Source organism: Nelumbo nucifera, chromosome 2, assembly GCF_055504915.1.
Source record: "Nelumbo nucifera cultivar China Antique chromosome 2, China Antique-T2T, whole genome shotgun sequence".
Classification (NCBI taxonomy): Eukaryota; Viridiplantae; Streptophyta; class Magnoliopsida; order Proteales; family Nelumbonaceae; genus Nelumbo; species Nelumbo nucifera.
Genome location: NC_142650.1, coordinates 60,653,527 through 60,679,745, shown reverse-complemented (window position 1 = coordinate 60,679,745; position 26,219 = coordinate 60,653,527). Strand labels below are relative to the sequence as shown.

At 46.2% G+C, this 26,219-nt stretch overlaps 1 protein-coding gene across 1 annotated transcript; it reads right to left on the bottom strand.

Moving 5' to 3' along the window:
* Positions 1 to 7,494: 7,494 nt before the first annotated feature.
* LOC104612469 (cytochrome P450 77A2-like) lies at positions 7,495 to 9,693 on the bottom strand. Its single transcript, XM_010279885.3, has one exon. The coding sequence runs from the start codon at positions 9,340 to 9,342 to the stop codon at positions 7,780 to 7,782; it is 1,563 nt and encodes a 520-aa protein (XP_010278187.1). The 5' UTR covers positions 9,343 to 9,693; the 3' UTR covers positions 7,495 to 7,779.
* Positions 9,694 to 26,219: the final 16,526 nt, after the last annotated feature.

Here is a 26,219-nt window from a genome sequence, read left to right as displayed (position 1 = left end):
TCCAACCATACATTTCACCAAACCTACCACTTGGCCATATTTTTGGGTCATACAGACATTTCGATTTTTATGTTGAATAACTAATTTAATAAATTTTGTTTGATTAAAATGTCTCAACCCTCTAAAGATAAAACTGTAATTTGAATAATCATTTTTCTCCTCGTTCAAATTGTATTTAAGATATTAATTCCTATTGAGGCCAAGTTTGAGAGTGCTTAAAAATAAATATTTATTTTGAGAACAAGTGTTTATTCAGTAAGCGCTTATTTCCTTTCTCGCATGTCTTTGGCAGTCACATCATTTTGAAAATACTTATATACTACAGTTATTAGAAATAAGTGCTTTTTCACTAAGCACTCATGATCACTTATTTTTCAAATAAGCACTCCCAAACTTAGCCTAGCATTCATTATATGCATTCTTGATTAGAATACCCCTATTTTTTAATTTGATTCCTTTTTATGGGCACAAAATGTAATTTGAATTAGTGCATTTCTTTTCATTCAATTCCCTCACATTAAGTCTTATATTAAGGGTATCAACTTCCATTGTTTCATTAAATCTTATATTACTTAACCATATTAAAGAAAAATTAAGTGTGATAAAGAATAATTATTTTTATTGATGATAGAAATAAAATATAAATTTAAAACTAACCCAAAATAGAATTGTTTTCCTATTTGGTAGAGAGTCAACAATTCAACCTTTTGGATTGAAATGTGTCAACCTTTGATGTTATAGTTAAATAATAAAAAAAATTAAAAATATGAAAACATACAAAAGTATAAAAAATACAAAAAAATGTAGAAAATATTTGAGCACATCTCTAACATCATATATTCATCATAGTGTACCAAATAAGAACAATTTTTATAGATACAAAAGTATAAAAAAAAAAATTAGAAATCTATTATTTATTATCATCATCATCATAAAAAAATATGTGCAAAGCACATGCATACTTAATTACTAGTATATACAAAGCAAAGCAGTTTACACCATCATATTTTTCCTTTTTCCAAATCCCTTTCTTGATTCCTCCTTTACTTTCTCTCCTTTCCCCTTTACAACCCTCCCATTAAGCTACACCATACGGGCTCTAATCCATCTCCTTTAACCACGTCATTATGGTTATTGATGTCGCTCGATCTGCTTCGGTCCCTGTTGGAGTGGTGAGTCAAGTGAGGTCACGCGAGCTGTACCTACTAGGGAGACAACGTCAGAGTGCCCGGGTTGTGGACCTAGGCAAGAAGGCTTTGATGGTCAAATTAGTGTCGAGCTAGGAGAGCTAGGAGTAGGGAGAACATACCATTTGATAGCGAGGAAGTGCCCTTATATAGGCTTTGGGGAATGACCAGAACGTCCACGACATATTCGGAAGTAACGGGCCTCAACCACCAGGATTTTAGGCGACACTCGAGAATGATCACCAAGTCGACCACTCACCATTTCGCCAAGAAATGGAGGAGACTTATGTAACCACCGCTACGTGGACGACTTTCCCCCCAAATATCTCGAAGGCATTAAATAGCCTGAAAGGTACAAATCGGGTGAACAATGCAGGTTAGTCTTCGTGAGGTTGGATGCCTGGGCCTAGGGGTGTCGATGGACCGGTTTTGGGTTGGATCCATTTAGACGGATTGGACAGACCAATAAGACATATTGAATTTGGGCAGACTGGATGGACCAATATGATATATTGGATTGGACCTGGTCCATCTATAATGAATTTATGTTAGATTGATCCAATATCTGGTCCATTGATAGAAGATAAGAACATAGGTGTCAATGAACCAGATTTGAGTTGAAACCAATCTAAATTAACAGGAAATTTAAACATAGTGAACAGTCTCTGGACCGGTCCAAAATATTCATTGAACTGAATTGGACCAGGTCCATTTGTATTGGAGTAGACCAGATTGGACCAAATCCAATCCAATTGGGGCTGCGCTGGGCCGCATGAACGCTCCGAGGTGATGATTGATAATGCAGGTTGGTCTTCTTCGAGCTGTCTGCAATTGAGCTCGGGTACTCTGGTGTGGCATGAGCCGTCCTACAGGTGACGCCACATCAGGTCCCGAGGTGGTCCAAGGTGGCTCTGAACACCCACATGGCGACAGATGAATGGTGTGCTACTTTTGCCTATCATCAGCTATCAAATTGACAATTGTGAGAGAGAAGGCGACTTTCCAAAATCGACTAACGTACAGCTATAGGAAATATATTAAAATGGTTTTCTTCTCCTTACTTGGTTACTTTCTTCTTTATTACCAAAACAACCTCATTCTTCCCATGTTAAATTGAAATTATGTGAAAAAACGACTATAGACTTATAAAGACGCTTCCCTTGTTTAGAATCGTTATACTGAAAGTGGCATTGTGGCAGACGGAGAAATTGATTTTCTTCCACTATGTTACAACCTCTATGCAACCTATTCTTTCAACTTTTTTGTGGCAAGATACAATTAATTCTCTTTGACATCTTCAAACTTCAGTGGTAAGATTAATTCTCTCTTTGTTGCTTTTATTTCACATATCTTTTGACAACTAATAGACCCAGAAACTGTGCTCAACCTCATTTCTTCATATCTGTCTTTTCTTTTTTATGCTTTCTGTTGATATTCGGAAACACTCTCAATTCATTCCCTAAATCTGAGTAGGATTCTGCAAGGACAGAAAAGTGTCAAGGGCCTTAGGTGAAGACCCGAGGCGAAAGTTCTGACAGTCAAATTAGTACTGATGTACGAGGTGGACGAGGTCCGAGGTGTGAACCCCTAGATGAGGTCACAAGAGAATAAGAAATCTCAAGTGCCAATAAGAGAGTCTTGAGTGTTCCATCATTTACTTAGAGGGGGTCACCTCATATTTATACTTGAATCCACCTAGAGGTAAGTGTGCTTGGATGGTGGGGATTGAGTCTGTACGCAGGGAGCGTGGCCATCCAAGGCCACTAAGTGATCCCATGCCATTGGTTCCCCCAAATCTGCTGATCTAGGCAGCACGAATACGCTGATTGGTTGCACTCTGACATATGCCGCCTGACACGTGTAAGCCTGCAAATGATCAGGGCCATCTGCGCCTACGTCACTTTGATTTCTGATAGACCTAAAAATTGCGTTTGTTTTTATTTTATGCTTTGAGAACTAGCCCAAAAACTGATAGTAACTTAATTTATATATGTATTAATCCCATTTCTTCTAGATTTTTCATTTGAAGCTTCTCCTCGTGTCCCTCTTTTTTCACAAAAAAGAAATAGGAGTTCAACACCACTTCTTCTAGGTAAGACCAAAATAGCGTTCAACTCAATCATCCAATATTTCATTTGTTTTAGCTCATTTTGCCGATTATACTGCAATAATTATCAGTAAATAATTACTAAAAATTATTGTTAATTATAAGTAAATAATTACTGATAAATGGTAATTAGTAATAATTCCTAAAAATTAATTAGTGATAATTATTGGTGAATAATTAATTACTGAAGAATTATTTGTAATAATTACTGAAAATTAGTGATAAATCCAACAAGAAGCAAGGATAAGGCCTTTTATGTGACAAGATCCATTCAATCTACTTGATTTTGTTTCTAGGTGATTCCCTTTTTTTTCTCTCTCCCTTTTTCCCTCTCTCTAACTTCTCATTGATCTCAACAAATTGTCAGCAAGTTCAATAAACTTATGAATTTTTTCATTCATACTTGAAATTGGGGTTAATTTTGGTTGTTGGGACCCAACAGTATAGGCTGTTGAAAGAGTTTCTGGGCTGGGCACGTTCTGGGCAGTTCACCTATTCACGCCTATGTTTTAGTATTTAGTCAAAATAAATTGAGATATAATTACTAATTTACCTATTCTCATAATAACGTAACATTTTCAGAAACTGTCTCAACAGCCTATGCTGTTGGCCCCTAACAGCAAAAGTTTTTTCTTTGAAGTTGGTTGTTAGCTATAGTCATTTATTACCTAGATTCTCTTGCTATCTATGGTGTATGTACTATTTCGAAATGGATATTGAATATATGGTACAATGGAGGACATTTCATCTAATATTTGTACATATAGTAATTTGTGTTGCAATGGACAAATAATGTAAAATTTTCCTTTTCTTTTAACCACTTTTTGTCATCATATATATTGGAGGGGGCTGCGCTAATATATATAAATTAAAGCAAAGCCCTAAGGCATGAGAGTTATTGAAACAAGAAAGGATTAGCTGAACGCAATAGTTATTCCACACTAGTCATAAAATACGACGTGGGACTCATAACCATTTAAATTCTCACTGTGGGCCCCTTGTATTTTATCACTAGCACGGGCCTTATCATTGGTTCCACAGCCCGCTACACAGCCAAAGCTTTCAGCTAATCAGAATTGCATTGAAACACATGACTAGCCTATCCTCTCATTTAAAAATGAAAGGATAAACAATTTTATGTTCAAAATCATAATTTTTTTGTGGAGCAACGTGGATTCAAATGTTAATCCACAAATTCTTCCCCCACACCTCCACCCATAGGACACCACAGACAACTCTGGATCTCTTGCCTACAAGAATTCTACCCACATTTATATACAACACACTACCCTTGTGCATTGAGAACATCTCCCCGTGTATAATACTATGTAGGAGGATGAAATGTTCTTCATGTGTGACTGTAATGTTATGTAGGTAGGCGTTGACAGAATTCTTGTGTGCAGGAGATCCGGACTCCACCACAGACATGCATAAGAATATTTCCTTTGTTATTTGATGGAAGAAGTTTGTCTTGTGGGTAGGGATATGGGAAAAGCTTGTGCATAGGAGATCCAGAGTGCCCAAATTGTATTGTTTCCTAACTTAGTTTAGGAAGTTATTCATATCCTATAATAGATTAAATTTAATTTTAGCTTTTTGGTTCAAAACAAAAAAGAAAAAAAAAAAACTAACATAAAGTGATGTTTTAAAAAGAATAACCTGATCCTTTATCTTGTGGGCTTGTAATTAATTGTTTGGGTCAAGTGGGTTAACCTAATAAAAAAATATAAATATAAATAACAGAGAAAATGCAGAGAAAACAATAATTAAAAAAATGATAAAAAATTGTACATCATATTCAAAAGCGTAGAAAAAAATAGAGAGAATTGATATCTAACCTATGGCCGATTGACCAAGTCAAATAAATCTACAGTCTAATTGACAGAATCACTAGGTTTTTTATGATAAATTAAGTAAAAATTCTATTAAACCATCACAAAATTAACAAGATGTTACTACCACAAGGGTGGACAGTGTCACTGTGCCACCACATATACATGCTTATTAGCAAAAGATTTTGCATGTTGAGCTATTGCATGGGGTAACGCCATAATTTTTTGTTCTAGAAATAAATACAAACTTAAAAGAATCAAAAGAGACCAGAAAAAAAACATTTTTTCTAATAAACGGTCTGGATTGATCAATTCAAACATTAAGAACTAAAATATTGATGCACCTGAAACATGTGACTATTGGTGTGTATCAATATTTCACCTATATGCCCTATTTTTTCTATCTTGTGCGTATTGATGCATATCAATATGATTCATATCAAAACCGACTAAATGAGGGGTAAAATAGTTAATTGACTGTACATACTTTAGAAGTTAGCCGAGTTTGACTAAGCCGACCCAATGCTATCTTAGGGCATATACATCTGGTCAACCAGTAAAACATGGACATCATCACAGCATCAAAGCCACCCATGGTTCAAAGTATTTGATATAACTTTGTGTAGGATAGAGGTGTGGAATAAAAAGAACAAAAGATTTTGGCTAACAAATATTTATTTATATTTTTTTGTTTTTTATATAAATAAGGTAATAGTTATTTTAGCCATAAAAATTTATTATTAAAATATAATTTTTTATATATATAAAAAATTTATTTATCTACAATATTACTTATATGGAAAAGTGATATCTAAAAAAATAAAATTTTTTTAATCCCTCCATAAATATGAAAAAAAAAACATAAGATTATTTTTATCCCGTTTATCAACTTTTCCTCTCTCAAAATAAAAAATAAATAAATAAACATTGCACGTTAGCTCGAAGGTGCATGCCAATTGGCTTAGTTAGGTGATAAAAATGGGGTTATATCGGATAAAGCCAAATATTTTTACATAATAAATAAAATAGGATAAAATTTTTAGAAAAATATCAAAAAAGGGACTGCTCGTCTTCCTCCTCCGTCTCTGGATTTGTAGGAGGTTAAGGTCGCCGGTAATAATTATGCTCGCGGATGAGACAACGGAAACCCGAAACAGCAGTGGACAGTCGGTGTAGTTAATATTATCGCTCCCTCTCTTCCTTATCAAAAACTAACAACAGCAGTGACAGTCGTCTCTGAGAAGAAGTAAGAACTCAAAAGCAAAGCTCTATAACCATGGCGGACGAGACAACAGAAACCCGAAATAACACCAGTCTGACTTCTTTGGATAAGCCGGAAGCGCGACCCTCAGGCGCACAAGCAAATCAGAGTCGGAGCACGCCTGTCAATCTTTGAGCGAGAGTCATCTGATGTGCGACGAAGCCTTTTGGACTCAAATCCGCACACAGACCCTCTTCCGTTGTTGACTTACTTGCAGTATTACAGATAAACGATAATATTCCCGATCAGCCGTGAGATGGAGATGGGGTGGTGATTTATTAATGAATTTACCAACCCCCCCAAAAAAAGCCGAATCTCTTGTCATCTTTTATTTACTACACTACAAGGAGATACACACCATGATGATCATGCAAATTTGATGCCGCCACATGTTGCCTCTTTTTTATCTTGTTTTTGACTCGTTAAGAGTTTCATATATCTCTCTCTTCTAATGAAAGAATTGAAACCAATTCAAGAGCAAGAAAGAGTGAAAGAAAGAAGGAAGCCCAAAACTACTCTCTTGTGCACTTACCAAAGTTTGAACCGTCAAAAACAAACTGTTCTGGGGGATGAGGGGCACCCGTGTGGATTTTCTGAATATAGAGTCAATTTTCTGAATATATATAATATATAGTTGATCTCTACAAACGAGTCTTCAGTTGGGGACCCGTCTTTAGTAAATATCTGCCCAGTTGGTAAAGTCAGTTCAGGAATAAGGGTAGGAGTTAAGAGGACAGAGCAGAGCTGAGTGCTGACTGCCGAGTACTGGATGGGTTCTAAGAGAACAAACCCAAACCAACTACTATTCTTATCCGAAGGGGATCTGCTCGATCGGTCTCTTCTTCTTCTTCACCTTCTGACTACTATCGATCCTTTACGGTTACCTACCCTCTCTTTAAATGCTCCATATCTATGTCATCAAACCAAATCCCTCCCATAGTCCCATTAAAAGCATCAGGAAGCACTCCCTCTGATTGGTCCCACCTTGGACGTAGATCATCTAGACCAAACAGCAATATATCAGTAAACTAGGTTCATCACAGCCACTCCTTTTGTCGACTCCTTTTATTCTTGACAATTCACCATCAATTTATCTCACTATCTATATATAGTAACTCACAATTCACAACTTCATTATTTAATTCTACAAACAGAGATTACTTTACTGGATATTACTCTCTCTCTCTCTCTCTCTATATATATATTACTACATAAAAGCAAGGGTGAAAGAAAATAATAAAAAGAACTATTGAAGTTAAGAGAGATGAAATCACAGTCACAGCTCACAGACAACGTAAAATTTTTTCTTCGGCAAATAGAGTAACAGAAAATAAGCTTATGATAATTTATAGAAAATAGTGAGTTCGCCAGAGTGTCAGATCCCGGGAGCTTTTAAGTCCTCGGTCTGATCACAGCCCGGAGGGTGTTCTTCATCACAACCGTGAATTCCAGCTTCTCGCTGAAGTCTATCTTGCGTTGGGAGGGGTGAGCACTCCACTCGAACTCCTGCACCATCCTGGCTAACATCAGGTTCACGTGTAAAGTCGCCATGCCTAGACCCGGACAGATTCTCCTCCCAACCCCAAATGGCACCATCTTCAGTCCCTTAAGCCCAGTTATATCGGCTTCCTCCTTCCCCGATGCGAACCGATCTGGGTTGAACTTCTCCGGCTCCGACCATAGGTTAGGGTCCTCGGAGATGGGTGGCAAGAATATCTCAACGTTGGCATCGGTGGGCACATCGTAGCCACCCAACGTTGCTGGCTGAGTCACTGCATGTGTGAGCGACAAGTACGTCGGAGGGTGCCTTCGAAGTAATTCCTTTACGACGGCGTTCAGGTACACCATATTCTCGATATCCTTCTCGTCCACCTTCCGATCGCCGACCGTGGACTTGATCTCGGCGTAGAGTTTCGATTGGATATCTGGGTTCTCGATCAATCGGGCGATACCCCATTCCAGTGCAGTGGCCGTCGTGTCGGTCCCGCCATTCAGTAACTCGGAGCAGAGCGTGACGAGCTCGGCGTCGTTCGGAGATGACTTGCGTCCCTCGACTTCGAGATCGAAGAGTGTATCGAGGTAAGCAAATGGAGCAGCGGTCATATCAGATCCTGGGTTTTTGAGGATGGATCGTCGCTTCTCGATGAAGGGGAGGACCGTTTGTATCTGTTCTTGACGTACTTCCATGACTCGCTTGCGTTGCTTCGAGAAGAATGGGCTTAAGATTGGCAAGAAATCGTCGAGCCTCGGATCAAGAGTGATCAACACCGTCTTCATCATGTCGTCAATCCTTTCGATGTCCTTATCGTCCATTTCCACGCCAAAGCACATTGAAACCAGGATGCAGAAGACGGCGAACCGGGCGTTCTTGAGCACCCAAACAAGCCCGTCATTGGACTTGGCCTCTGCTCGGAGCCGGTCGATGAGGCGGTCCATTGCCAAGGACCTGACATCACGGAATTCCTTAAGCCGGGTGGAGCTGAGCATACCCTGCACCATGTTACGCCGGAGGGAACGCCAAACTGGGCCGTAGAGGGCGGAATTGACAGTGAACTTGTCGCAGCTGAAGACAGTACGGGTGGGGTTCTCCCTGGGGCGGTTTGCGAAGACCTGACCCTTCTCGATGAGAGCTTCATGAATCAATTCGGCACTGCTAACAATAATCATGGTCCGAGTCCCCATCTTTAAGGTGAAGATGGGTCCATACTTGGGACGCAAATCTCGGATATACTGGAAGAATGGTTTCCCTGAGAGAGCAACCTGAAAGAGGTTTCCGACCACAGGCCACCCGGGTGGCCCAGGAGGAAGATTGAGTCGCTTGGATTTGCTTCTACTCGAGATGAAGAATATGAATGCAGATACAAGGAAGGCTAGACCAGTGAAGATGAGATGGTAGTATGGTGATAGAGTTGAAAGAGAGAAAGAAGAAGAAGAAGAAGAAGAAAAGGAAGCCATTGATAGAGATGGGAAGAAGAAGCACAGACGATGGAGAGCGAGAGAGAGAGAGAGAGAGAGAGAGAGAAGAAGAAAATAAAAGGAAAGGTGGTAACTGGTAAGCAGTAAGCAGTAAGCAACAAGTTGGGAGTTGGAGAGTGTAATAAAAGAGAAAGGAGGAGGAAAATGCAGGTGGGAGTTCAATTAAAGTCTCTACCTGTCAACTACATAGTGCAGTGTTGTGTGTTAAATGCCAAGCAGGAGATGAAATGAAACCCAGGAAGCTTCAAGCCACTCATCCAAGTTGAACTACTCACTCAATTGAGTATGATTCGACAGAAAAACTCAACCAGACTCTGAACTTGTTGTGGCTTTAGTGTTCTACTTCTGTCATGCTAGTATGAAACAATGTTAGACACATTGTGCCTTGTCTCTCTGCTGGTCAACTGATATCCGGTCAAAGATTCGACTTAGATAGTCAGATTTGCATAGATGTGGTCCGCCCAATGGTGAGATGGTTTATTTTAACTCCCTTCGGTCCACAGTCATTTTTGTCCTGCAATTACCCATATTGGGTTGGAGGTTAATAAAGAGAGCCCCCTCCTTCACACAAGAAAGGACACGTTTCTGATTTGACCATTAGATTGGCGACAGATGGCATTCATGCTGATACGAGGTGGAGTAGGGGAATTGCTAGCCTTCAGCTAGGTACATTATAGTGAGTCATCAGACTAGCGCCCACTGATTCGAGGACTTTTAGATCATGTGCCTCGGTTGAGTCAGAATCCTACACTTGTCAGAGAGTCAATTGAATGGTTGAGGAGGTTAATTCAAATTAAGTCAAGTTTGGGCCCACCTAGGCGGTGGAATTGATTAGCATTTAAAGCATCTTGCAGCCAAGTGACAACAGAATAAAATAAGCGCACTCTTTAATATTGAATCCGGATTGCTGATCAATTGGACTGAATTTGGACTGGATTTGGTCCAATTCGATTCAGTCAGTCCAATGTGAGTCCATTACAAATGCACCAAGTTCAATAGAATCTAATAATGAGTATTTTGGACCATTTTAGATTGGCCCTGATGTAACCGGTTTTGGTCACGTATCAATTTTTTTATTTTTTGGCTAAGTACCTCATCATTTGACCTGCTCCTAGGCGGCCTGTAACTCAGAGGATGGTGGAGCTCCCTGGTGTAGCGCAACCCGACTACCCTCTGCATGAGGTGATCTCCTCTCCTTTGTAGGCGGCGGGAGCGGAGGGACCTATGAGAACTCCATCTTTTCCTCCTCTTTGTAGGCGGCGGGAGCTGAGGAACCTGCGAGAACTCCATCTTTCCTCCTCTTTGTAGGCGGTGGGAGCTGAGGAACCTGCGAGAACTGAACCAGGGGGCCTAGGGGTATTTACCCGGCGGGGACTCTCCGATGCCTAAATTAACACTCTGAATGTAGAGAGCTTGAAGATGATATTAGAGGAATGAGAGAGCTAGAGAGCAGGGATTACCTCCATTTTTTCATTCTCTCCCCCTTGGCTTTGGGAGTCGGAGTCCTTATATAGCGGTGCCCAGTCACATCAGGCGTAATCACCACTACCCTAGCCATTACTCCCAGGACTGCCCTAGCTCTTCTTGTGATATGCCGAACTGCTCTTCTATACCGAGCTGCCCCGCAAGTGGTGAGCTGCCTATGGCGATGAGCTCCCTGGTGGCTACTTGGTGACGAGCTCCTTGGAGAGTTGCCGAGCTCCTTGGCAAGCTGCCGAGCTCCTTGGAGAGCTGCCTAGCTCCTTGTTGAGCTCCTTGGTGAGCTCCTTGGAGAGCTACCGAGCTCCTTGGCAAGCTCCTTGGAGAGCTGCCGAGCTCCTTGGTGAGCTCCTTGGTGAGCTACCGAGCTCCTTGGTGAGCTCCTTGGAGAGCTGCCGAGCTCCTTGGCAAGCTCCTTGGAGAGCTGCCTAGCTCCTTGGTGAGCTCCTTGGTGAGCTGCCGAGCTCCTTGAAGAGATGCCGAGCTCCTTGGTGAGCTGCCGAGCTCCTTGGAGAGCTGCCGAGCTCCTTGGAGAGCTGCCGAGCTCCTTGGAGAGTTGCCGAGCTCCTTGGCGAGCTCCTTGGAGAGCTGCCGAACTCCTTGGTGAGCTCCTTGATGAGCTCCTTGGTGAGCTGGCGAGCTCCTTGGAGAGCTGCCGAGCTCCTTGGTGAGCTCCTTGGAGAGCTGCCGAACTCCTTGGTGAGCTCCTTGATGAGCTCCTTGGTGAGCGGCCGAGCTCCTTGGCGAGCTCCTTGGAGAGCTGCCGAGCTCCTTGGCGAGCTCCTTGGAGAGCTGCCGAGCTCCTTGGCGAGCTCCTTGGTGAGTTGCCGAGCTCCTTGGCGAGCTCCTTGGAGAGCTGCCGAGCTCCTTGGCGAGCTCCTTGGTGAGCTCCTTAGTGAGCTGTTGTGAGGTGCCAGGGGTCATAATCCCATTTTTAGGGCCAAATCTGCCCTCATCAGGTCCAATTTAATGTATGAACCATCCAATCTATTCAAATTTGTTTAAGTCTGGTCCATTGACATCTATATATAGGGATGCAAACGAATCAACTCAGATTCTAATATGGGTATATTCGAATTCGATCCGACATTATTTATGTCAGATTTGACTTTATCGGATTTGATAGGACTCAATTTAAATTCAAACCATACCGGTAAGTTGAATCTTTGGATCTGATTTGATCTCACTTGTTTTTTTAAAACTTAATAAATTATTAAAAGAAAAATAAAATATACTGAAAAAATTAAAGTAAAAACAAAAAATACAAGTATTTTCATATATACATATTTTTAGAAAAAATAAATAATATAACAAATTTATAAAAATCTATATATATGAGGAGGGGCGATTTGGCCCGACCAGATAAATAGAGGACATGTGGACTTAGCCCACCAACTAGACGATGATTCAACACTACGGTCACCTCGGCGAGTCAAGTCACTTCAGGAGTCCCGATCACCTTGGATAGCACCGAGCTCTGGGCACCTCGGATGGCTAAGACTAACAAAGCGATGTGTAGTAGATTCTAGAAGATCATCAATTGTCTCTGAGCCCTCCGGGATCATGACCCGAAGCTATAGACCTTATCCTCATCCCGCTCGAATCGGATGGAGACGATAAGCACTATCAGCTAGCATGTTACCCACCTACCGGTGCAGAATGAACTCCTACTCACTCGGCCCGGAGATCTTGTAAAGGTTTTGTGAAGCCCACGGCAGCCCTGCTATGTAAAGGCACTAGCCCCCAAGATTCAGGTACGCGCGACTAAGTGCATTCTAGCCCTCTACTCTACTGATTTCCAACTCGCATCTACCTATTGAGCACTAACTTAAGCATCAGAGCGACCTCGCCGGGTTAGCCACCCCAAGTTCTCTGGTCCCTCTTTCTTGCAGTTCGAGCGATCCACTTGGCAACCGACGTCCGAGCTGCCTTACAGCTAGGAGCATCCAGATCGTGCACGATCAATTGGCGTCGTTTGTGGGAATATGATCGAAAAGCCAATCAATTCCCTGCTCTTTCATCCATTCAATGGCCTCTACAAGCAACACCGCAAAGAGCGTTGACATGACCACTTATGGGGAATAGGAACAGACCTCAGCTAACCAGGAGTTCCCCACGATCTGTATCGGCCAATTCACTATCCCCCTCACTGTTTCGGTGATCCCAACTATATAAACACAGTAGGCTCAGTACCAAACCCATCCACTGAGTGTTCCCCTACCCCAGGTAAGCACCACTTTCTTTGTGCCTGAACCCTCCATGGTCCTTCCTGGAGTCGGGCATCAACAGCTCGGCGAGCTGGTCCAGAATGTTCGAACCATGCAGCTGCAAATGCAACAAATGCACTAGTTCCAGCAATTCCAGCAGTACTACTTCTACCAACATCATCAACAGTAGTTCCCACCACTGCATTCCTAGCATCAATACCAGTATCAACACCGCCTCAGAATCAGAACCAAAACCAGTACTGAGCCCATAATCAGTACCGGCAGCATACACCCCCGCCTTCTCAAAGGAGAAACCCCAAAGACAGGCCCGAGGACAGCCAGCGTGCAAGGACCAGTCAGCAACAACACTCGTGGCCTGAGAATCGCAGGTTGCAGCTTGATGATAATTAGCTCGGAGTACGAGGTGCGGACTCGAGACGAGACCCTTCGGCTTCCCGTAACATCCAACACCGACCTTGCGACCGAGAAGAGGCCAGAGGAGGGAACCCTGTCCCACCTCGCGACAGTGTTCGGGAGTGAGAGCGGACTAGGGTTGAAATACCCGATCACACAAATGTCAACAACACCAACATGGAGCCAATAAAGAAGCAACAACAGCGACGTTGCAAGACTCGCCGATCTTCTGCCAGGAACAACCCGCCAACAAGAAACAGCCAGCCGCTAGAGCGAGGCTGGGAAAGGGGGGAAGTGAGCTCGATAGCAACCCTGATGCTTAAGGACTACTTGTAGCCTTGATGCCGAAGGATTTCAAGGTACCCCCATTAGAGAAGTATGATGGAAGTTTCGACCCCAACAACCATGTGGATGCATTCCAGTCTCAGATGCATCTTGCCGGAGCAGACGAAGCATGCATGTGTGTGGCCTTATCCACCACTACCTTCAAAGGATTAGCTAGGACGTGGTACAGAAGCATCGCGCCAGGCTCAATCAAAAGTTGGGCTCAGTTCATAGATACGTTCACTGCTCATTTCATCACTAGTAAGAAGTGCCCGAAGTCACAAGAGAGCCTTCTGAACGTGGTCCAGAGGGAGAATGAGTCGATCAGAAGCTACATCAAGCGCTTCAACGAAAAGTGTCTGTAGATGTCAGGGCTTGATCCAGCTCTGCGCCTCACTACAGTGTGGAAGGGAGTGAAGCATAAGGAGTTTGCGTGGTACCTTGGAGTACATTGTCCGAAAACTATTACGAAACTCCTTGTGATAGCTGAAAGTTCATGAGCACAGAAGAATCTCTCGGCCCAAAAACAGTGAAGAAGAAGAAGGAACAAGCAGCAACAAGCACAGGAAACAGAAGAGCAAGTCACCTCGCCAGAGAAATAAGTCCCCGTCTTGGAGTTACAGGTCGGGTTGGCGATCCAGAACCTATCCTGTGGAAAGAACGTCCTACACCCCCCTCTGTGCAAAGCGAGGAGAGATCCTGATGGCGATCAAGGATTCTTCATTCATCAAGTGGCCGCCCAGGCTGCGGGGAGACCCGGCGACCAGGAACCCGAATGTCTACTATCATTTTCATCGCGATACCGGGCACAATACTAAGAACTGTTGGAATCTCAACGATGAGATCGAGGAGCTCATTCGTCGTGGGTATCTAAAGAAATATATATTACGCGAGGGGAGGGAGCAGGGGGACTAGCAAACTGATCAGAGGAGAGACATTCCAGAGTCAAGCAAGCAGAACGATCAGCCACCTCGGCAATAGCCGCCTAAAGAAAGACCGATCCGCGGGGTGATCAATATGATCACCGACGAATCCGTTGTAGCGGGATGTACTACAGTAGCAGGGAGGACTTCGGTTAGGGAACTGGAGTAGGAAGCAGAGAACCCACCAAAGTAACCTCGAGTGGAAGAGTCCATTTACTTCACCGAGGATGATGCACGTGGGATATAGTATCCACATGACGATACTCTTGTTGTGTAGCTCATCCTTAATGATTTTGAGGTAAAGCGGATCTTGGTGGATTCCAGAAGTTCGGTCGATATCCTATTCAAAGGGACCTTCAACAAATTGCAGCTAAAGCAGAGCGATTTGAAGCCAACAGATACGCCCTTGGTGGGGTTCAGCGACGAGGAGGTCGGACCCCTTGGCCAGGTCACAATACCAGTTACAAAAGGGACATCGCCAAATTTAGTGAGATTCGAATACTCATTCCTAGTGGTCGCGACTCCGTCCCCCTATAACACGACCATAGGTTGGCCCATCCAGCACGTCTTGCGTGCAATAGTATCAACTTACGATTTGGCGATAAAGTTTTCGACGAGTTGTAGAGTAGGGGTAGTACGAGGCAATCAGCTCGAGTCTCGCAAGTGCTACGTGGCTGTGCTGAAGAGCAAGGCGAAGTTGGCGGATGACGTCGAACTGGAGCAACCATCTAACTACACAGAGGAGCGAGCTGCCTCGATGGAGGAAACAGTCCATGTACCGATTTCCAAAATCGAGCCGACGAAGACCCTCCAGATCGGCGCTCTGATAAGCGAATCACTTTGATCACAACTAGTAAGTTTCTTACCTAATAACTTAGATGCTTTTGCTTGGACCACGACAGAAATGCCCGGTATTCACCTTAGTGTGATACTCACAAACTAACGAGGAAGTCTGGAAGCTCCTTGTAGAAGACTTCGCTAGAGAGGTTCATTACCTGAGCTGGGTGGCCAATCCTGTGCTGGTGAAGAAGGCCAATGAAAAGTTGCGCATGTACGTCGACTACACCGACCTCAACAGAGTCTGCCCAAAGGACTGCTTCCCCCTTCCCAGAATAGATCGCCTGGTAGATGCGACCTCGGGGCACGAGTTGTTGAGCTTCATGGATGCCTACTACGGCTACAACCATATTATGATGGACGTAGCCGACCAGGACAAGACTGCTTTTGTAACCGAGCTAGGGTTGTATTGTTATAAAGTAATGCCCTTCGAGTTAAAAAACACTGGACAACTTTCTGGCGACTTGTAAACAAGATTTTTGAATCGTTGATCGGTAATAAAATGGAGTGTTATGTTGATGACATGGTCATGAAGACCCAGTTTTCGAACTCTTTAATTGATGATTTAAATTATGTTTTTCAAATTCTAAGAAAATTTAACATGAACCTTAACCTGAACAAGTGTGTCTTCGGGGTCGCGTCGAGTAAATTCCTCGGTTACATAGTGAACCAACGTGGCGTCGAAGCCAAGCCGGACAAAATCAAGGCTATATTAGATACGAGACCACCCCAAAAGATAAAGGAAGTCCAAAGGTTAACTGGACGGGTAGCTGCCCTAAACCGGTTTATGTCTAAATCGGCGGGTCGGTGCCTACCTTTCTTTAAGGCGATAAAAAAGAATAAAGATTTTGCATAGACTGAAGAGTGCCAACTCGCGTTTGACGAGCTGAAAAAGTACTTAAGTACCACCCCAGTTTTAACCTGACCTGAGGAAGGTGACGAGTTGAAATTGTACCTCTCCGCAAGTGACGAGGTGGTCAGCTCGGTACTAATCAAAGAAGTATACCAGGTCCAATGACCCGTCTACTATGTGAGTAAAGTTTTGCAGGATGCAAAGACTAGATACCCTGATATCGAGAAGATAGTGTACGCGCTAGTAGTAGCAGCTCGGAAACTACGCCCGTACTTCCAAGCCCACACCATCATCGTCCTTACCAACAAACCTCTGAAGCATGTTTTGCTCAAGCCTGAGGTGTCTGGTAGGTTGACGAAGTGGGCCATCAAGTTGAGCGAGTACGAGATCCGATTCGAGCCACGGCTGGCAATCAAAGCCCAAGTCTTGGTGGACTTCGTAGCATAATGTATGTTCAGTGTGTCGGCACCTGAGCTGATTAAACCCGCTAAAACATTGGAGGCGTCAACCAGCATGGCACCGGTCCCAGTCAGGGTTGGACCGATCTGGGATGAGGAGCCCTGGATCCTCCACGTCGACGGTTCATCTAACTAGCGAAGAAGTGGTACTGGACTAATATTGTATGGTCCGAGTGAGGTAAAGCTGGAGTATGTTCTCCGGTCTGGCTTTGAGGTGTCGAACAATGAGGCGGAGTACGAGGCATTGATTGTTGGGCTAATTCTAGCAAAGGAAATGGGCGTAAAACACCTCGTAGTGTGCAGCGCTCGGTTAGTAGTAAACCAAGTCAACGGCAACTACAAAGCTCGAGATTCCACTATGGTGGCTTATCTAGCTAGGGTAAGGGAACTCTTGCCTTGCTTCCTTTCCTGGTTCATTAGACAAATACCGAGATCCGAGAACGCTGAGGCCGATGCCTGTCGCGGTTGAAAAGCACCAGTGACAACACTATATGGACAGTATACATAGAAGACCAGCCTTGGCCCAGCATTCCCGGGGGGGGGCAGAAGTGGTCGCTCCCGTGTTGCAAGCAGAATCGAGCTGGATTAACCTACTTGTTGATTATCTACTCCATGGGACCCTACCTCCAAACCGCAACGCAGCTCGAAGGGTAGAGTGTCAGTCAGCTCAGTATGTCCTTCTCGATGGGCAGTTGTACAGGAGGTTCTTTACGCTCCCCCACCTACGTTGCTTGCGGCCTTTAGAAGCGGAATTGGTACTTTGCAACATCCATGAAGGACTTTGCGGATGACACTTGGGGGGCAGAGCACTAGCCCAAAAGGCACTAAGATAAGGGTACTATTGGCCCACCGTGAAGGCAGACGCACTCGAGCTCGTCAAGAAACGCGAAAACTGCCAGAGACACGCTAACATCCTACATCAACCAGCCACCAATCTAAAGTACCTGACTAGCCCGAGGCCCTTCACATAGTGGGGGATTGACATCCTCGGACCATTCCCACTGGTCACCAAGCAAAGAAGATTCTTAGTCGTGGCGGTGGACTATTTCAAGTTGTGGGTGGAAGCTGAGCTGCTAGTGACAATTATAGCTCGGAACATGTAGAACTTCTTTTGGAAAAACATAGTGTGTTGCTTTGGATGACCCAAGGTGTTGATCTCAGACAAGAGAAAGCAGTTCAAAGATATCAAGTTGCAGAACTGGTGTGTCGAGATGGGGATTCAGCAGAACTTCACTTCGGTGGCACACCCGTAGACGAACGGACAGGCTGAAGTGATGAATATGGCTACCCTCTACGGATTGAAAGCTCACTTAGCGCGAGCTAAAGGGTTATGGGTGGGTGAGCTGCCCAGTGCCCTTTGGGCCTATAGATGACTGTCAAAACTGCAACCGGTGAAATTCTCTTCAACCTGACATATGGAACGAAGGTCGTGATCCCTGTAGAAGCGTACGACGAGGAGGCGAATGGTGATGAACTCCGAACTAACCTGGAGCTGATCAAAGAAGTGCGCGACTCGGCATACATTCGGACTGCAGCATACCAGCAGCGGGTAGCTCGGTACTATAATGCTCGGGTCAAGAAACGATAGTTTTGAGTTGGCGACCTGGTGCTCCGTAAAGTGATGGTACCTGAGCCTGGCATAGGTAAGCTCAGATTGAACTGGGAGGGTCCGTACAGGGTGAGATGAGTGTTCGGAGAAGGCACATACGAGCTCGAGACCATGGAAGGGAGGCAGGTACCTCGAGCTTGGAACGTTGACAATCTGAGGTGGTATTATCTATGAGCTCGCGACTCCAACATCCCCAAAGTTTCACTAAGTCCACAAGACCACCGAGCTAGTCAAAAGGACACTAAGCTGGAGAGAGGACTATAGGTCACTCCCATAACCTAAGGGCCATGGTGTCGAGCTAACAAAAGACCTCGACACAATACAAGTCCCAGTCGCCTCTTAGGCATGGGCAGATAAGTGCTAGTTGCCTCTTCGGCATGGGCAACATAAAACCTAGTCACTTCGGTATAGGCAATCTATGACCTAGTCGCTTCGGCATAGGCAACCTAAGACCTAGTCGCATTGGAATGGGCAATCGTAAAAGTAGCACGTACGTAGGCAGGTCGGGTACATACCCTACAGTGTCTTCCTACTTCGGCATACATCAAGACTAGTTTATTCCTACTCGTGCCTAACTCATTAGTTCGGCACTTCAGGCTAATCCACACTCATTAGTTCGGCACTACTACCGAGATCGGAGGCTCAGTACATATTGTATATACAAGGATGTCCAAGAAAAGAGGCAGATTTCAGTCTTGGTGGGGCTCCTCGCCCCCCCCCCCCCCTTCAACGTCTTCAGAATCTTTCGTCGGGTCTACTTCCATGGATGTGCCCCCAGTAAGAACCTCATCGGTCTCCATGACCTCGTCACCTACTACGTCGATGTTCCTCGACCTCTCTTTGGCTTCTTCATCAGTGGCATCCTCGCTATCCTCTTCAGAGTCTAGGTCTTCCCCCTCTGCTTGCTCCATCGTTTCCATGGAAAGCCCCATGGTAGTCAGCGGTTTGAGGTCAGACTGAGGGAAGGCACGCCTGGCCAGCCAGTGGCAAACTTTGAAGTCCTTGCAGAATGCCGACGTCGTCGTCTCGCTTATAAAGTCATTGAACTTTGAAGAAGCCTTTTAGGCCCAAACTGCACAAGTGTCGACCTCCTTTAACTCTTCGAAGAAGATGGTCGTGCATTCAGCGAGGAGAGCCTTATTTTCTTCAATTTCTTTTTCCAGCTCGCGGATGCGCTCATCCTTCCACTTCGCTTCAGCCTCCCACTTCTTCGCAAAGTCCACGGCTTTTAACATCTTGGCCTGCTTCTTCGTCACTTTAGACTCGACAGACTGCAACTTCACTTTTAAGCTCTTTGCCTTCGACTCAGAAATCTGTAGCAACTCCATCTGGTGATCAGATTATTCCACTAAAGAGTGGATCATCGAGTTTGTTTGCAAGAAGGATCATGCTGATTAACAAGACTGGAAGAAATACAAGGAACAGAGAATTCAATTTGAAAACTTACCACCATTAGATGCCCCCAGGCTGTGGCAGAGAGCTTGGAGCGCGACATCCTAGCATATTTCGAGACCACGGCAGGAAAGACAACCTCCTTACCCTTGAGTGTGGCAACACGAGCATCGAAGATACTCTGGACCTCCTCGGGGACCACGCTGGAAGTAGCCACCTCGGGTTGGACGGGCCAGGGGTCGGGCTCCTGGGCCACATCGGGTCTGCGAGCTAGGGTCACTGGGGACTTAGTTCCCGGGTCTTCCTCAACTAGGTCAATCATTGGGGCATCTTCCTTCCTTCTTGGAGCAGCCGAAACAACGGTAGTAGTGATGGGCTCAGCAGTTGGGGAGCGATGCGAGATGCCTTCCTCTTCTTCATGTTAGAGAATAATTCGGAGACTGGGATAATCACCATAGTACCTGATGGAGGACGATTTGACCCAACCTATGAAACGGTGACACATGGACACTGACTCAGCATGAGCGACAGCTCAGTGTTGTAGCCTGGTACGACCAAGTGACGGGCCTACGAAGCAGCTCGCTACATTGTAGCTCAGAAAAGGAGAAGCTCGCCACAACGCGAGCCCCGGGTTCCCCGAGCTACCTTTGAAGAGATACTCCGAGGCAACTTTAGCTCGCGAGCTAAAGTTATTAGCTCGTCCGAGCTCCCAAGCAGACAAGTCATCCCAAGGACTAATCCTACTAAGGGTAATCCTGAAGTGTTCCAAGCTCGCTACAAGATAGCTTGCGAATGAGCCGCATGAGCGCTCCTCAGGAAACTTCAGACTGACGGACCGTACCAGTCAGACTATGCCATATCCCTTACTGATGGTGCAGTCTCAGTCCTTTCGACAGTCTGCATCCATGTCTCTCAGCAGGCAAAGGCGTGCCTTCCACTTCGGAGACGTGTCACTCACCCAAGCGAGACATACGCCACAACGGCCACCTGTGCAGCCCTGGCAGGTAACGGCTGTGGCAGGAGCCCAGTGGCAGTTATGCCCAACCTGATGTGAATGTCCCTATAAAAGCCCTCAGGGCAGAAGGGAAACTTCTTCTTGAAACTTCTAATCTCTTGAATATAGTGAGAATGCGCTATCTGCACTCTTAGCCTTCGTCTCCTTTTTGCTTCTCCTATAGAGTACTAACTTAAGAATCGGAGTATCCCCACCGGGTAAACTCCCCAAGGATTCTTCTTCTTCCTCATCTCAGGTACCTTCCAGGAGCCACGTGAGTGCCAGCTAGGAGTGATTGGATCGCTCTACATCATTTGGCGCCGTCTGTGAGAAACGCTTCGAAAAGCTTTCCTCTAAACCTTCACATCTTTTAACTCTCCAAAAACTCAACACTCATGGCGTCCTCAAGCAATATCGGACGAAGCACGGAGATGAATAACTCCAGGGAACAGCCCCAGCTCCCTACTGCCTGTATTGGACAGTTCACCATCCCCCTCTCAGCGAACAGGATCCCTAGTTTGAACGTGCCTCTTACAGCGGCACCCGTTGTTGCTCCACTCCCCACCACAATCGGAACAACTTTCACTGAACCCTCGGTTGTGCCCCCAGCGGCCAGCCCGAGCCAACTGGAAGATTTCATGCAGTGCATGCGGGCCATGCAGGCTCAAATGCAACAGTTTCAACAGTTTCAGTTCTACCAATAGCACATGCTACACCAAGTCTCCTAGTACCAGTATTAGCAGCAATTTCCCCAGTTGCCACAACCTCAGCTTCAGCAATTGCAACTCCCTCCTCGGCACCAAGCCTCACAGCGGGCTAGGTCCCATCGTCAAGAGGAGCACCTTTCTCGCCAAGGAAAGGCCCCCCAGAACCCTCCAAGGAGCCAGGCCTCCTCCCGCTGCAGATAGGAAAGGTTGGCCACTCCGGCCTCACCACGGGAGGTCAGGTCGGAAGGACCCTAGCTCGCCAAGTCCACATCGTCTCAGCCCTCCAAGCCTGATGCCCCGTTCTTAGAGAACCGGTTCGAGATTCTGGCCGTAGGCTCTAAGCAAGATCCCTTTGTCCGCAGTCATCACCAGCGGCCCGAGCTACTTCCTGCACACACCATCCCGGACAGCACAAAAGTGAGCAGCACAAATGCCGAGCCCGCCAAGAAACAAAGACGCCGCCGCCGAGCTCACCGGTCTGCCACCCATGACCTGTCCGAGCTCGGAGGCAAAGAAGAAGTAAGCTCGGCCGAAGTCAAAGCTCCCCTCCTCTCAGTTCCATCCCCCCTGTCTTCCGAACTCCTGGCAGTCTCAATGCCTAAAGATTTTAAGCTCCCCCCTCTTGACAAGTACGACGGGTCGTTCGACCCAAATGATCACGTAGATGCCTTCCAACCGCAGATGCACCTGGCGAGAGCCAGTGACTCGTGCATGTGCGTGGCCTTCTCCACCACTTTCAGAGGAGTAGCCCGTACATGGTACCGGAACTTGGCACCTGGGTCGATAAGAAGTTGGGCGTAGTTCGCGCAAACCTTCACGTCCCACTTCATCACCAGCAAATGGTGCCCGCGGACTGAAGAAAGCCTCCTCAACATAGTGCAGAGAGAAGGAGAGTCCATCCGGGGCTATATCAAGCGGTTCAATGATGCTTGTATGCAGATACCGCGCTTGGACCCCGCCGTGCGCCTCGTAGCAGCCAAGAAAGGCGTGACGCACAAAGAGTTCAAATGGCACATGGTCGTCAACCAACCAGTAACCATAACCGAGTTTCTAAAGCTCGCAGACAGGTTCATAGCCACTGAAGAGGAGATCAACCAGAAGGGCGAGGGCGCGCCCAAAAAAAGGAAGAGGGAAGGAGAGCCTCCTAGCCAAGGGGACAACCGAAAGAAAAAAGATGTAGCTCGGGGGGCAAAGTCGGGTCAGTCGTTCCGAGCTCCAGTAGCGGACCGAGCTGACTACACCCCACCGAACACAAAGCAGGCCGAAATCCTGATAGCAATCAAAGACGCCCCGTATGTGAAGTGGCCACCTCATTTGAAGGGGAATCCCAATGAAAGAAATAAGAATTTGTATTGCAATTTTCATAGAGATCACGGTCATAGTACCGAAAATTGTAAAAACCTCCGCGACGAGATTGAGGAGCTCACCCATCGCAGATATTTAAGAAATTTTGTACATAATAATAATAGTAATAGTAATAATAAAGCAGGTCGACAAGGGGAGCACGGTAAGGATGCTCCCGAGCCCAGCAGTAGGCCGGCCGAACAGCTACAGAGGCAGCCTCCGGAAGAGAGGTCGGTTCGGGGGACCATCTACGTGATAGTGGGAGGCTCGATCGTCGCGGGTTGTACTTCAACAGCAGCTCAGACGTCAGTTCGTGAAGCCGCCCGGGAAGAGCAAAATCCTCCAAAATGACCGAGGACAGAAGAGCCAATTTTCTTCACAAAAGATGATGCGTGAAGGGTCTACTACCCCCACGATGACGCACTCGTAATAAAGCTGAGGATCAACGACTTCGAGGTTAGGCGCATACTCGTCGACTCAGGCAGATCGACCGACATCCTCTTCAAAGCAGTGTTCGACCAGCTTCAACTGCAGAGAAGCGACCTGAAGTCTGCGGACACTCCTTTGGTGGGCTTCAGCGGAGAAGAAGTCCGGCCCCTTGGGAAAATAATAGTACCTGTGGAAGTCGGCACATGGCCTTGCGTGGTCATATTCAAACACGACTTCCTGGTGGTCGCGACCCCCTCCCCCTACAATGCCATAATAGGTCGGCCGATCACTCATGTCCTACGGGCGGTGGTCTCCACTTATTGGCTATGAAGTTCCCAACAGACTTCGGTGTGGGGGTAGTGCGGGGCGACCAGCTCGAGTCCCGCAAGTGCTACATCGCCGCCCTGAAGGGAAAGACCAAGGTGGCTGACGACCTCGAACTGGAGCGGCCTACGGAGAAAAGCGAGGAACGAGCCGCGCCCATGGAAGAAACAGTCGCAGTTCCGACCTCAGCAGCCGACCCGGCTCGGACGCTTTAGATCGGTGCTTCTGTCCAGGAACCTCTACGATCCAAACTGGTAAGTTTCTTACTCGAAAATTTAGATATTTTTGCAAGGTCCGTGGCAGAGATGCCCGGTTTAGACCCCGACCTTATAACTCATAAGCTGAACACTGCTCCTGTAGTTAAGCCCGTTAGACAGAAGAAACGCAACCTAGCCCCAGAGCGGTGGAAAGCGGTCGACGATGAGGTCGAGAAGCTCCTCGCAGCTGACTTCATAAGAGAAGTCCACTACCCTTGCTGGGTAGCCAACCCCGTCCTGGTAAAGAAGGCCAATGGCAAGTGGCGCATGTGCGTCGACTACACCGACCTAAATCGGGCTTGCCCAAAAGACTACTTCCCACTCCCCAAGATTGACCGCTTAGTGGACACGACCTCAGGGCACAAGTTGCTAAGTTTCTTGGACGCCTATTCAGGCTATAACCAAATCAAGATGGACCCGGCGGACGAAGAAAAGACTGCCTTCATCACAGAGTTCGGTCTGTACTATTACAAGGTTATGCCCTTCGGGTTGAAAAACGCAGGGGCAACCTTTCAAAGACTTATAAATAAGTTGTTTGCGCCATTAATCGACAGAAAAGTAGAATGCTATGTAGACGACATGGTCGTCAAAACTCAATTTTCACAAGAGTTAATACAAGACTTGCGTTATGTTTTTTAAATCTTGCGTAAGTTTAATATGAGACTGAACCCAAACAAGTGTGTATTCGGTGTGACCTCGGGCAAGTTCCTAGGATACATCGTTAACCAGCGTGGCATCGAGGCCAACCCGGATAAGAGTAAGGCCATCTTAGACATGAGACCATCCCGGAAGTTGAAGGAGGTTCAGAGGTTGAATGGCCGCATAGCCGCCCTCAGCCGCTTCATGTCCAAATCGGTGGACCGATGTCTGCCATTTTTTAAGGCAATTAAGAGCAAAGGGTTCGAGTGGACCCAAGACTGCCAGCTCGCGTTCGACGAGCTCAAGAAGTACCTCACTAGTGTGCCGATCTTAACCCGGCTCGAGGAGGGTGATATTTTGGAACTGTACCTCTCGGCAAGCGACGAAGTGATCAGTTCGGTACTAATAAAAGAAGTAGATCGGGTTCAACGACCCATCTATTATGTTAGTAAGGTATTGTAGGGAGCAAAGGCAAGATATCCAGAAATAGAAAAGCTGGCATACGCACTAGTAATTGCAGCTCGGAAGCTCCGCCCGTACTTCCAGGCTCACACTGTTATCGTTCTCACCGACAAGCCTCTAAGGCAAGTCTTACTCAAGCCTGAGGTCTCTGGTCGGTTGACGAAGTGGGCCGTTGAACTCAGCGAGTATGACCTCTAGTACAAGCCGCGAACTGCCATTAAGGCCCAAGCCTTAACAGATTTCATCGCCGAGTGCACATTCAGCTCCGAAGTCCCCAGACTGGTTGAGCACGAGGCTCCCAACTCGGGTGGGCCCGAAGCTCCCAGGTCGGTCGAGTCCGAGCCCCGTAAGGTAGCAGCCAGTGTGACATCTCTCCTAGTTCGGCCAAGCGCGAGCTAGGATGAGGAGCCTTGGATCCTTCACGTAGATGGCACCTCGAACCAACAGTGCAGCAAAGCCGGAATAGTTCTGCACGGCCCAAGTGGCACGAAACTGGAGTACGCGCTACGCTTCGAGTTCGCGGCATCTAACAATGAAGCGGAGTACGAGGCATTGATAGCTGGACTAGCTCTAGCCAGAGAAGTAAAAGTCAAGCACATCGTTATCTGCAGTGACTCCCAGCTAGTGGTCAACCAAGTCACCGGCGAGTACGAAACTCACGAGCCAACCATGATCGCCTACTTAGCCAAAGTCAGAGAGGCCATGCTTAACTTCTAGTCACACTTTATCAGGCAAATCCCAAGGTCAGAGAACGTTGAGGTCGACGCCCTGTCCAGATTAGCCAGTGCCAACGATATTACCATGAGAACCATGTACATAGAGGACTTGTCTCGGCCTAGCATTCTCTGAGGGGCAGAGGAGGTCGCTTCCGTCATCCAAGCAAAGCCGAGCTGGATTGACCCGCTTGCGAGCTTCTTGCTACACGGGACCCTCCCTGCAAACCGCAATGCATCTAGAAGGGAGCAGCGCCAGGCAGCTAAATATGTCATGATAGACGAACGGATATACCGGAGATCTTACACGCTCCCCTACCTGTGTTGCTTGCGACCTACCGAGGCCGAGCTCGTACTCCGTGACACTCATGAGGGATTGTGTGACAGACACTTGTGGGGCAGGGTCCTCGCCTAGAAGGCACTCTGACAGGGATATTATTGGCCAACAATGAAAGCAGACGCCATCGAGCTCGTTAGGAAATGTGACAAAT